The sequence below is a fragment of the Myotis davidii genome, unplaced genomic scaffold (assembly GCF_000327345.1).
Source record: "Myotis davidii unplaced genomic scaffold, ASM32734v1 scaffold75, whole genome shotgun sequence".
Lineage (NCBI taxonomy): Eukaryota > Metazoa > Chordata > Mammalia > Chiroptera > Vespertilionidae > Myotis > Myotis davidii.
Window position 1 is genome coordinate 745,912 of NW_006286977.1, and position 13,897 is coordinate 759,808.

At 38.5% G+C, this 13,897-nt stretch overlaps 1 protein-coding gene across 1 annotated transcript in view; it reads left to right on the forward strand.

Moving 5' to 3' along the window:
* LOC102753385 (serine/threonine-protein phosphatase 4 regulatory subunit 1) overlaps window positions 1–13,897 on the forward strand; it is an 82,336-nt gene that overhangs the window by 33,556 nt on the left and 34,883 nt on the right. The window contains exons 3-4 of the mRNA XM_006758837.2: window positions 8,790–8,896; window positions 10,147–10,289. Coding sequence (XP_006758900.1) covers window positions 8,790–8,896; window positions 10,147–10,289 — 250 coding nt within the window. The remainder of the gene's footprint in view (window positions 1–8,789; window positions 8,897–10,146; window positions 10,290–13,897) is intronic.

Genomic DNA, 13,897 nt, shown 5'->3' on the forward strand with positions numbered 1-13,897 from the left:
GTCGAGCCAATTTCTGGGCTCTCTATTCTATTCCATTGATCTATATGCCTATTCTTGTGCCAGTACCAGGCAGTTTTGAGAACAGTGGCTTTGTAATACATCTTGATATCTGATATTGAGATCCCACCTACTTTGTTCTTTTTCAGGATTGCTGCAGCTATTCGGGGTCTTTTTTTATTCCAGATGAATTTTTGGAGAGTTCGTTCTAGATCTATGAAGTATGCCGTTGGTATTTTAATGGTGTAGTAAGTCTTGATATTTGATTGAGCAAGACTTCCCAACTTGTTTTTCTTCTTTGATGTGACTTGTTATTTTTTAAAAAACTTTTTTATTGATTTTAGAGAGGGAGGAAGAGAGAGGGGGAAAGAGAGAAACATCAGTTTGGGAGAGAAACATTGATCAGCTGCCTCCTGCATGCCCTTGCTGGGGATTGAGCCTGAAACCCAGCCATGTGCCCTGACTGGTAATCGAACCGGTAACCTTTCAGTGCATGGAATGAGCCAATTGAGCCACACTGGCCAGGGCATGACTTGTTATTCTCGAGCATTTCCATATGTTTCAAAATAGGCTCATCAGATACTCATAAAACAAAACATCTACTAGGATTTTGATTGGGTTTGCGTAGAACCTGTAGGTCAATTTGGAGACAGTTGCCCTCTTAACAATATTTAGACTTCCAATCCATAAACATGTTATATTTTTCCATTTATGTAGGTTATCTTAAAACCCTAATAAAATGTGACCATTTTCTCTGTAGAAGTTTTGTGCATTTATGCTGGTGTATTGTAAAGGAAATCGGAGACATTATATCATTCTATCAGTTAGACTTAAACCTAATTGCAGTGTTATTATCACACTCAGCCAAATTAGCAGTAATGCCAGCTAGTCCACCAGTCCATGTTCAGTTTTTCCTGGCTGTCTCAAACTGTCTTTTTATGGTTGGTTGGTTTGTATCATGATCCAAATAAGGTCCGCACATTTCATTAGGTGGATGTGTCTCTGAAGTGAGGTTTGTTTGTTTTTTTTTTTACAGTTTTCTCCTTTTGATCTTAAATCTCTTTAAATCTCTAATTGGTTATCCCTCTCATCTTCTTCCTACATCATTTATTTATTGAAGGGGTCTTTAGTTTTGTAGAGTTTTCCACAATTTGGATTTGTTGGTCATTATTCTCACAGTGTAATTTAACATGTTCCTTTGTTTTCTGTAAACTGAAAATTACATTTGGAGACTTGATTAGATTTTGCTTCAAATCTTGTTTTTCTTTCTTTATTTAATTTTTTAATTGATATTTTTTCCTTTTTATTGAATTTATTAGGGTGACACTGGTTAACACAATTATACAGTGGTCAAGTGCACAATTCTACAACATATCATCTGTACACTGTATCGTATGTTCATCCCCCCAAGTCAAGTCTATATCCATACCCTCCTCCACTTTCCTCAGCTCCCCTCCCCCAGCAATCACACCACTGTTGTCTGTGTCCATGGCTTTTTCTCTTTTTTTTCTTTTTGTGCTCAATCCCTCTACCGCCCTCACACTGCCTCCCCTGCCCTTTGACAGCTGACTACCTCCTCTCTATGAGTCTGTCTCTATTTTGCTTGTTAGTTCATTTTGTTCATTAGATTCCACATATGAGTGAAATCCTATGGTACTTGTCTTTCTCGGACTGGTTTATTTCACTTAGCATAATGCTCTTCATCAAATTTTGTTTTTAAACACTACTTCATATGTTGTTTTATGTACTTATTACAGAACATCAGGAAACAACGTCTGGCTGCCCCACTTTTAGAGATGTTACTATTGAGCTGTGGGCACAGGTGTTGGATGCTTTCATTGTAAAATTCCTCACCAACCTTCCTCTAATGATGTTAGTGGTCTCAAATAATCACTGCTTAGGTCTGTTATTTCATTATGTGTTGGGAAGTGGTAATTTTCTCTCTATTGTCCATGATATCTGTAGTATGGCCCCATTTCCCAACCTGTTATTGGTTATTGTTGCCTTTCTTATTTTTTCCCCCTAGGTAATTCTTATCAGAGGAATATTAACTTTATTAGTTATTTCATAGGATCAAGTTTTGGCTTTGATAGTCTCTATTGTATACTTATTTTCTAGTTAAATAATTTCTGCTCTAATCTACATCATTTTTTTCCTTGGAGATTTTTTTTGGGCAATTTAATTGCTGTTCTTTTTTCTTCTTGTGAGGGTTGCTTAACTTTTTATTTATTTTTTTGCCTTTCTTTTGTAACACCTGAATTTTACATTGTAAGATTGCTATTAAATATAAGTACTTAAGTATTATATTATTTTCATCCTTAAGTTCTGATATGTCATATTTCATTACCTTTCAGTATAAAGTATTTTAAGTGCCCATAATGATTTTCCCTTTAACCAGTGAGTTATTTAGAAGTGTTGTTTAATTTCTAAATATTTGAGGGTTTTCCAGGAATTTTTCTGTTATTTGATTCTTAGTTTAAGTCTTTTTTTTTTTTATTATCAGAGAACATACTTTGTATTATTTCTCTTTTTTAAAGTTGTTATGTGTTTTTTTTTTTTAATCCTCACTTAAGGATATTTTTTCCCATTGATTTTATTTTTTTTAGGGAGAGTGGAGGAGAAGGCAAGAGGAGTGGGGGGAGAAAGAGAGAGAAACATTGATGTGAGAGAGACACATTAATTGGTTGCCTCCTGCACATGTCTTGATAGGGCTGAGAATCGAGCCTGCAACTGAGGTATGTGCCCTTGACTGGGAATCGAACCATGACCCTTTGGTCTGATGCTCTAACCACTGAGAAAAACTGGCCAGGGCAAATTTGTTGAAATTTATTTTATGGTTCCATATGCCCTAATTTGGTCAATGTTCCATGTGCACTTAGAAAGAATGTGAATTCCCATGGTTTTGAGTGGAGTATCTTATAAAAATATCCATTAGATCAAGCTGTTTGAAAACTGTTCATGTCTTCTATCTTTTTATTTATGTTCTATGTTCTGTTAACTACTGAGAGGAATGTTGGAATCTGCACCTATGATTATGGATATATCTATTTTTCTTTCAATTAAAGCAGTTTTTACTTTGTGTATTTTGAAAGTTTGTTATTGAGTGCATACACATTGAGTATTGCTCTGTTTTCTTGAATAAATTGCTCTCTTTATCACTGTGTAATGTCCCTCTTTATCCCTGGTAATACTCCTTTTTCTGATTCTAATATATACATTCCAGCTTGGTTTAGTGTATGTATGATGCATTTCTGTCCACTTATTTTTAACCTATCTATGCCTTATCTTTAAAGTGTGAGTATTGTAGTTGGCTGGGTATTGCTTTTAAAAAAAATGCAATTTAACAATTTCTGCCTTTTAGTTGGAATGTTTAGATCATTTACACTTGATGTTACTATTGATATGGCTTGATTTAAATATATCATCTTGCTATTTGTTTTCTATTTGTCTCACTGTATTCTTCTTGCTGTTTTCCTCTTTTCCTACCTTTTTTAAGAAAAACAAATTTTCAAAAATAATTTCAGTTGATCTCCATGATTAGCTTATTAGTTATACCTCTTCTAAAAATATTATTGACTGTTCTAGGAATTATAATATACTTCTTTTTAAAATATATACATTTTTATTGATTTCAGAGAGAAAGGGAGAGGGAGAGATATAAACCTTAATGATGAGAGAGGATCATTGATCGGCTGCCTCCTGCATGCCCCACACTGGGGATCAAACCTGCAACCAAGGCATGTTCCCTGACCAGGAATCGAACCATGACCTCCTGGTTCACAAGCTGATGTTCAACCACTGAGCCATGCCAGCTGGCTTATAATATACTTCTTTAACTTATCACAATATGTTCAGATAAAATTATACACTTTGCATATAGTGCAAGAAACAGTATAAGAACCTTACAGCAGTATATTTTTACTTCCTCTCTCCATCTTTTCTGCTGTTGTTTTCCTGCATTTTATTTCTACAACATGTCATAAACCCTACAATACTTTGTCCTATATTTGCTTTGGATAGTCAACCCTCTTTTAAAGCAATTAAAATGAGAAAAAAATATTATCTTTGCCTTTATTTTTACTATTTTCATACTTTTTATTTCTTTTTGTAAAATGCCCATTTCCATCAGGTATTTTTTTGCCTCTAGAACTTTCTTTAACAGTTCTTATTAGTACAAGGCTGCTGCCAGTGAATTCTCACAGCTTGTTTGTCTGAAAAAGTCTTCATTTCACTTTCTTTTTTCTCTCTCTCTTTTATAGTCTTTATTTTGTGAGCAGTTTTAGGTTTATAGAAAAACTGAGCAGAAAGTACAGAGTTCCTGTATTCCTTAACTATCCAAGCATGTCTAAGCCAAACAGTAGACCTTCAGCATATTAACCACACTTACCTTTTCTTTCTTGTTAGTCCTCACCCGGGCATATTTTTCCATTGATTTTTAGAGACAGAAAGAGAAACATTGGTGTGAGGGAGGTACATCGATTAGTTGTCTCCCACACGGGCCTGCAACTGAGGTATGTGCCCTTGACTGGAATCGAACCCAGACCCTTCAGTCCATGGGCCGATGCTCTATCCACTGAGCCAAACCAGCTGGGGATAACCACACTTATCTAAAAGTCCTAGTCTGAGGTGTTCAGCATTTGGACCCCATGTCCTCACCCTTCCTTGTCTCTCTGGAAGCCCAACTCCTGCTCATCCTCAGTCTCGTCTTTCCAGCTCCCCTCCATGTTCTTCTCTGTCTTAAGGACCTTGTCACTGTTCATCACCCTTGGTGTTCTGATCTACTTATGGGCCTTGACTGTGAGCTCCTTCAGGCAGGGCCTGGAACCTTCTTGTCTCTGTACCCCAAGCTTCTTGCCCTGAGTCTGGAGCCAGTTGGGCTGAACTCATGAATGTAACTGCATGAGTGGGTGAGGAAAAGAAGGGACAAAGACAGGAAGGCTTACTTGCACAGTTACATTTCCAGGGGACATTGCCATGTAAAGTTAAGCCATCATTTTTCTTTATAATTTAAAAAAATCCGTGAAAATAATACTTGTTGAAACATTTTGCAATTTTAGGTGTTCAATAGTGAGAGTCCCCTCTCCTCACTAGTCTTAGGTAATGACTGGGAACAGTTCAGTGTGTATTCTTCTACATTTTTTTCTAAATGAGTGTGTGTATATATACACTGAGTGGCCAGATTATTATGACCATCTGACGTTTATAGGCAAATTTCGCTCTGAAGTTGCTAGAGGGCCAGACCATTATAAATAGGGAAGCAGGTTGTTTACCACGACAGTAGAAGTGATTTTTTTCTTTTAACCAGCTGCCTGATGGCTCTTTTAACTTCTCCCACAAATGCTCAATTGGATTGAGATCTGGTGATTGTGGGGGCCACCTAAGCAAGGTAAAGTCTCCCTCGTGTTCTTGAAACCACTCCTGCACAATACGAGCACCGTGGCATGGCGCATTGTCTTGTTGGAAGAAGCCATCTCCATTGGGATACACCATCTACATGATAGGATGAACTTGATCAGCAACGATACTTAAGTATGTGGTGCTATTCAGACGTTGTTCCACAGGAATTAAGGGCCCAAATCATGCCAGGAAAACATGCCCCAAACCGTAACACTGCCCCCACCAGCTTGAAGGGTTGTACTCAAGTATGTGGGGTGCATGCTTTCATGCTGTTTCCACCAAATTCTCACTCTGCCATCTGCATGATGCAGCTGGAAACGTGATTCATTGGACCACATGACATTTTTCCAATGCTCGACTGTCCAATCCTTGTGTTCCTGTGTGAATTGGAGACATTTTATCTTGGTAACTGCAGACAGCAAAGGTGTTCGAACAGGCCTTCAGCTTCCATATCTCATACGATGCAGTGTACAGCTAATTTGCCTACGTCAGGTGGTCATAATAATCTGGTCACTCGGTGTGTATATATATGTATATGTACATATGTATATATATATGTGTATATATGTCTTTGTGTACATGTTTTGCACATATTATGTACATAAATATAATTTGTGTTAAGAAATGGACTTACACCATATGTAAAATTCCTTACCTTGCCTTTTCATTTATTGTATCCTGGCATCTCTTTAACTCAGTGCATATCCATGGCACCTTTAAAAATGGTTGTATAGCCCAGTTGGAGTGCCTGAGTTGGTTGAGCATCGTCCTGTGCACTGAAAGGTTCCTGGTTCGATTCCCTGTCAGAGCTCATGCCTGGATTGTGGGCTTGATCCCCCAGTTGGGGCATGTGTGTGAGGCAACTGATTCTCTCACATCGATGTTTCTCTCTCTCACTTCCTCTCTCTAAGTATGTCCTCAGGTGAGAATTTAAAATAAAGCATATAAGCATAACCAATGGACATAAGACACTGGGGGATAGTGGAGGCTAGGGGACTGTCTAGGGCGGTGGGGGGGGAATGGACACATATGTAATACCCTTTGTAATAAAAAATTAAAAAAAAAATAATAAAAATAAATAAAAATGGTTGTATAGTATATCAATGCATAGATATATCATAATTCATTTAAGCTTCCTTCTTTTGATAGACATTTTGATTGCAGTTCTTTGCTTATATTGTAATACTAATGGCTGACACCCTCGAGGGCTTATCATGCGCTTAGTACCATTCTATGAGCTTCCCATGCATACTCTCAGTTACTCTTCATGACACTTTTCTGAAGCATGCAAGGTTGTCCCTCTCTTCTCACCTCATTAGCATTGCTGACAGGGGAAGTATTGAGGCTGATGCTTCTGGACTCTGCTCATCTACTCTGACCTCTCCAGGTCACGGCAACATAAAGAAGCCAAATTTTCCAAAGCTTTGGTGCTCAAAGCAACAATTGCTTTGTGTCTTTAGTTCCCTCCCATCTGCAGTCACTGTGGTAGATTTGTCCCTGTTCAGGGCTCTCCCTCACTCCTTCCTTGCTTCCTTAAGAGGGCAGGTCCCCTGTGACCACTTGAGGCTGGATGCAGATCTGTCTATCTGTGCTATGGCCCTAGAAGCAGATTGGGGATCTTGGTTGCTTGATTTCCCAGGGGAGGCTGACATGAATGTGGTCCAGTGAAATGTAATCAGGGACTTTATAGTGTCTGTTTCGACTTTCCCAAACCTCCTGGCTGCCAGATCTCGACCTTTCATCCCAGGGGTGGTATAAGTCTCTCTACGGACAGGCTGGAGTTGATGGATTTCTTCCTTGTAGTATGTGGGCCAAGACTGCCTCTTTGAATTCCACATTTCTAGCCTTTTCCTAAAAATCAAGGTGGGTTTTCACCTTTAGCTAGTTCTCCAGATGAACAACCAGAAGTGATGTTTGTTGATCCTGGATTGTCAGGTAGCCAGAGGACAGAGATAGGCAAGCAGGGGCCCCTTTCCATTTGCTAGTCCCTCTTCTCACTCATCGAGTCCTCCAGGTCACTGTAAGCCACTGCTGATTGCACTGAATGTCCCTTCCTCCATGTCTTTATATAAAACAGCTTTATTGAGGCATATTTTTCATGCAATAAATTTCACCCACTTAAAGAGTCCAGTGAGACGAGTTTGGGTAAATGGACACAGTCATGCAGCCATCACCGTGGTCAAGTTTGAACATTTCCATCACCCTCTTTCTCCCCCCTTTGTGGTCAGCCCCTCCCTCCCTCACCACAATTGGCCCAGGCAACCACTGACTTGTTTCTCGACGCTAAGGTTTTTAGAATTTCATGTATATGAAATCATGTGGTATGTAGTCTTTTCTGTATGGCTGCTTTTTCTTACTTAGCAAAGTGCATTTGTTATTTGTGCCTTTGGTTACCAGCAGTTCATACCTTTTTATTGCTGAGTCATATTCCATGGTGTGGATAGCCCTTGTTGACAAGAATTGGAGCTTTCCATTGTGTGGCTATTACAAAAAAATGCTTATATGGACATTTGTGCACAAGTTTTTGTGTGGATGCACCTTTCATTTCATTTGGGTAAATAAATACCCAGGAGAGAATTGTTGGGTTGAATAATAAATGTATGTTTGACTTTTTGAGGAACTCTCAAATTGTTTTCCAGATCATATGTGCTGTTTTGCATTCTCTCTGACGATGTCAGTGTGTTCCTGTTGCTTTATATCTTTCTATCTAGTACCAGCACCAGGTACTCTCACAATTTGAGTTCTTGTAGTGGGTGTAGTGCTACCTCATTGTGGCTTTTTTTGGTCTTTGTGTTTTGTTATGTCTTTAACCTTAATTTTGAAATATTTTCAGATTTTCAGAAGATCTGCAAGATAGTGCAGAGAGTTTCTGTGTAGCTTTTGCCCGGCGCCCTCTAATGTGTTGGTTCTCAACCAGCGGGGATTTTGCTCCACTGCCCTGCAGACATTTTTGGTTGTCACATCATGGGGTGAGGATGCTGCTGGCACCTAGTGGGTAGAGAGCATTTCAGACTGAGATGGCCATCAATGTCTCTTTGGGCTTTTCCTTCTGCATTTATTGGTCACTTAATCCCCTCCCATGTCATGGGGCCTGTCTCCCAAGTCTGTCTAGGTCTGAAGAATCAGTCAGAAAAGGAATAGAGGGTTTCCCTTGTCCCAAGTGGACAGTTTGGACCTCCAGTGACCGCCAGATTAGAAGACACGGTCCCGTCCCTGTAGGCTATTGACCCACATTGGGATGATCATATTTGGACGTTCCTGGACACTTCCTCCCCTCCGGATGGAGGTCACAGACTTTCCTTTGCTCCCTGGTTGTATGATCTGCCTGTAGCCCGCGCCCTAGCAGTCCATGTTGTCCATGTAACTGTTTGTTGTATCATTTCTCGTCTCTACAGTCAGATTATTGCCAGAGGGCTACTTGATATCTTCAGGGACTTTGGTAACGATGAAGAAGACTTCTTAACGGTCATGGCAATTGTGGTCAGATTGTCAGAAGATGCAGGTTTGTACAAGGAGTATATACTTTTACATTTTACTTGCTTATTTCCAAGAAATTGTTTATAACCAATGATAGCTGACATAAAAAAAAAACCCTGTTTATTAATCAATAAATTTAAAGCAATGTCTGCCCATGAATGGATTTTGTCATGAAGAATGGGTGTCTTGTTTGGCATCAGATGATCCTTATTTTCAGAAAATGAGAATGACTAACGGCTATGAATGCCCTTTGCCCTGGCAGTTAGGCCTTTTGTATTTCACGAGTTCTGCCAGACTATTGGTTGCTAAGAAATAGCCAATCAAAAGAAGGATTACAACAATCCAGTCATTACTCTCCCTCACCTCTGATCTTTGTAGACTAATCTTGATTTTTCTTTCTCTTTCTACCTCCACGATTGCTATTGTGGAAGAAAAGCACACTGCTGTATGGTAGACACTGAGATATAACCCTTGCCTCGAACAGATGAGTCAGATGACTGAGTAGTGGGTTTGCCAGTACTGACAGCTAAACCCCCCATTTATAATGACTGGTGGACAGCTTCAGAAAGTTTTAGATATCTTAGATTTGCTTTAGGTTTTGATCATTTTAACTGAAAATGGCAAAATAAGCCTTCCATGTAGTTACCATATTAGTTTAAAATATTCATAAGACTATGACACAATGTTTTTAAAAAGGCCCAAGTGGATGTTTTGAGTCGTTAAATGGATTCTCTTTATAAATGAGTCACCATTTACAGCACTGAAGCAATTATATATTTGTGTTAAATTTAATGTGGTATATTGGCGCTCAAGCTGCTCTTTTGTTTAATGCTTTGCCTTAGAAATAATTGGGATGCGTGGATTGTGGGGGAGTGCATTTATGAAAGAATTATTTATAATGTATACATTCTGGCTGGAATTTAAATAAGCACAACCCATAGGTCTGGCATATATGCCATTAGTTGTAATGGCTTTTGGACGCTGGCCCAGGATGCAGACTTCTTGTACCCTCCTCGATTTATATATGGCTTGTTATAATAGAGTTGTCATTCTCTCTTCTTTTTATGTTTTTATATTGCCATATAGCTTATTAGCTTTTTAAGCCTGTCTGTAGCATAAATACTCTGAATGGGAAATGATCTTTAAACTGCATTTGTCTAATTTTTTTGATAAAGTATTTTAGTAAGAAAAGCTAGAAACTATCAGTATGTACTAAATAAGATGCTTGGTGTAGTCTTATATAATTCTTTTCTTTGTTGTTTTTTATTGCTGCAGAGCCCACAGTGCGGACTGAGCTGATGGAACAGATTCCTCCTATTGCCATTTTTTTACAAGAAAACAGGTCAAATTTTTCAAAGGTGTTCTCCGAATATCTCATACCTATTGTAGTGCGGTACCTCACCGATCGAAACAATCAGGTATGAAAAATTGTAACCTTAAGATCTCGATAGCAGATTCTCTTTAGTCTTACTTAACTGATCTTCGTCATTCAGAAAACAGCTTCTTAGAGTGAGGTGATTTGGGCAGAAAAGATCTGTTTGTGCCCTGTCCCTCTAATCACCTAGGAAGGTAGACGATATTATTATGAGATGCTGCTTTTATTTTTTTTTACTTTTTATTATGGAAATTCCCAAACACACATAGCAGTAGAGAGAATATTAAAATGAATGCTCATGTGCTGTTCCCCAGCTTCACTATCATTAGCATTTGACCAGTCTTTTTTCATTTCGCTTACCAACATAAATCCAACCCAGATAAAAGCAGTTCCCAGACACTGTATCATTTCAGCTATGAATGCTTTAGTATTACACTCTGAGAAATATAGACACTTTAAAAACATAATGACAGTGCCATTATCACAAGTGTAAAAATTATCAGTAGTTTCTTAATATCATCTGTTATCTAGTCATTGTTCAAATTTCCCCAGTTTTCTCATAAATCTGGTTTTGCAGATAGACTGTTCAAATCAGACAACATACAAGTTCATACTTGGATTTGGTTGACATGTCTTTAAATCTCTTTTAATTTATAAAGGTCTCCCTCCCTATTTCCCTCTGCTATTTGTTTGTTGAAGAAACTGGGCCATTAGTCGTGTCAGATTTCCCGCACTTGGGATCTGGCTGATCTTGTCCCCATCGTGTTGTTCGAGATGTTCCTCCATTCTCAGTATTTCCCACACTGTAGGCAGTTTAGAGGCTGTCAGACTTCTTTATCGTACAGTGAGCATATGTTCTGGATGCTGCTGTGTTTTCCTCCAGCATCAAGTCAGGGAGCAGAGAGCTGTGTAGTCGCTGGGTGCAGGTGTTGTCAGCCTTCCCTGTGCATTATGAAATCCCCATCAACCAGGGGCAGCCATGGATGATCATGGCCACATCCAGGATTTCATTAGAGGCTGTAAACTTGTGATGCTCAAATCCCATCATTTCTTCTTCATTTCATAGCTGGGTTTCTTCTATAAAGAATTTCTCCCTCAGCTATTTGGTAACCCTGAAAATCAGTTTGTCCAGGGAAGACAGTGTAAATGCTTATTTCCCCCTTTATTTATCAGTTTCTAGAATAATTAGTTGGTGTCCTAATAATCTGCAAAGTTTACCAATTAGGTTTTAAAAATTTGTTTGATTATTGTTATGAACCTGTGAATTTTAGCATATTAGATGTTTCCATCCATTGCAGCCATCCTTTTTGATCACCAAATTATCCTAGCTTTTTAAGAAAATAATATGTTTTCATTGATTTTAGAGAGGGACAGGGGGAGAGAGATAGAAACATCAGTGATAAGAAAGAATCATTGATTGGTTGCCTTCTGCACACCCCACACTGGGGATCAAGCCAGGCATGCTCCCTGACCGGGAATTGAACCATGACCTCCTGGTTCATAGGTTGACACTCAACCACTGAGCCATACCAGCCAGACAAATTATCCTAAGTTTGATCAGAGGGAGCTCTGTAAGGTAGCCCCTGAATCTTCTTGACATGACCGGGTAGACTTGGATAGCTCACTTTTACCTGCAACTGGCCATTTCTCCAAGATGCCCTGGTTCCTTTAAGAGGGAAATGATAAATCCCATTTACCATGGCAACAAAAAAAATTAAGATACCTAGGAATAAACTTAATTAAGGAGGTAAAAGACCTGTACTCAGAAAACTACAGGATGTTGGAAAAAAGAGATAGAGGAGGACATAAACAAATGGAAGAATATACCGTGTTCACGGATTAGTAGAATCAACATCATTAAAATGTCCATACTACCCAAAGCAATCTATATATTCAATGCAATCACCATTAAAATACCAACGGCATATTTCACAATCCTAGAATAAACTCTCCAAAAATTCTTATGGAATAAAAAAAGACCCTGAATAGCCACAGCAATCCTGAGAAAGAAGAACAAAGTTGGAGGGGTCACAATATCGGATATTTGACACAGGAGGCAAGAGCTTACAATGGAGTCAAGACAGTCTCTTCAGTAAATGGTGTTAGAAAAATTGGATACATACATGCAAAAAAAATGAAACTAGACCACCAACTTACACCATTCACAAGAATAAATTCAAAATGGATAAAGGACTTAAACATAAGACAGGAAACCATAAAAATCTTAGAAGACTCCATAGGCAACAAAATATCAGACATATGTCATAGCAGTATCTTCACTGATATAGCTGCTAGGACAATGGAAACTTAGGACAAAATAAACAAATTTTACATCAAAATAAAAAGCTTCTGCACAGCAAAGGAAACCAACAAAATGACAAGAAAGCCACTCCATGGGAGAACATATTTACCAATGTTATCTCTGATAAGGCTTTAATCTCCAAAATTTACAGGGAACTCATACAACTTAACAAAAGAAAGATAAACAATCCTATCAGAAAATGGGCAAAGGACCTAAATAGACACTTTTCAAAAGAGGACATACAGAAGGCCAAGAGACATATGAAAGCATACTCAAAGTCACTAATAATCTGGAAGATGCAAATCAAAAGGGCAATAGGGTATTATCTCACACCTGTCAGAATGACAAATCAACAAACGACAAGTGCTGGAGAGGATGTGGAGAAAAGTAACACTTGTGCACTGCTGGTGGGAATGTCGACTTGGGCAGCCACTATGGAAAACAGTATGGAGTTTCCTCAAAAAACTGACAATGGAACTCCCATTTGACCTTGTGACCCCACTTCTAGGAATATATCCCAAGCAAGCATGGATGGACATGGAGAGCATGTTGCTAAGTGAAATAAGCCAGTCAGAGAAAGACAAATATCACATGATCTTACTCATTTGTGGAATATAATGGACAACATAAATTGATGAACAAAAATAGAGCCAGAGTCATAGAAGCATCGAACAGACTGTCCAACCTAAGAGGGAAGACAGGAGATGGGGCGGGGTGGGGCGGGGGGAGTAATTCTAGTTTCACAAAACTAGAATTCTAACTATCTTTTCATTTGCCATTGAAAAGATATATAGTTAGAATTCTAGTTTTGTGAAACTCTTATAAAAATACTATATCCTCCTTCCTCCAACCCCCCCACTCCCCCACAAAAAAGAGGGATATGATAATAGGAAGCCAGAGTATGGATACTAGGGTGCTCATTGCTATGAGATTAGTCATTGCTTCTAGTGACAGTGCAATTGATTTTTTTAAAAAAAGAAAATTCCTCCTAAGGCTATATTGATATTTCCAGTTCAAAATGTAAATGTAAGCAAAAACTCTAGGTTTATAGAGTTTTTACTTATTTGATTATATATGTGTGTGCATATATTATTTTTTACACAGTACGAATCTTGCTTCCTAATGGTATTAACATGTATGTATGCGTATATCTAGAAGGAAAGTACTTGTGTTATTACTAAGCCTACGGTAGAATTACTGGCTGTAGTTTAAGATTTACTTGTTCTCAGGCCATCTGCCCTGGAGACACAGTCATGTGAGTAGTCCCACATTTTCAAGTCACTTGCATCAGCCCTTCTCGTGGTAAATCTGATAGCTTGATATGCATTTAGGCTCATTTGTTTTCATTT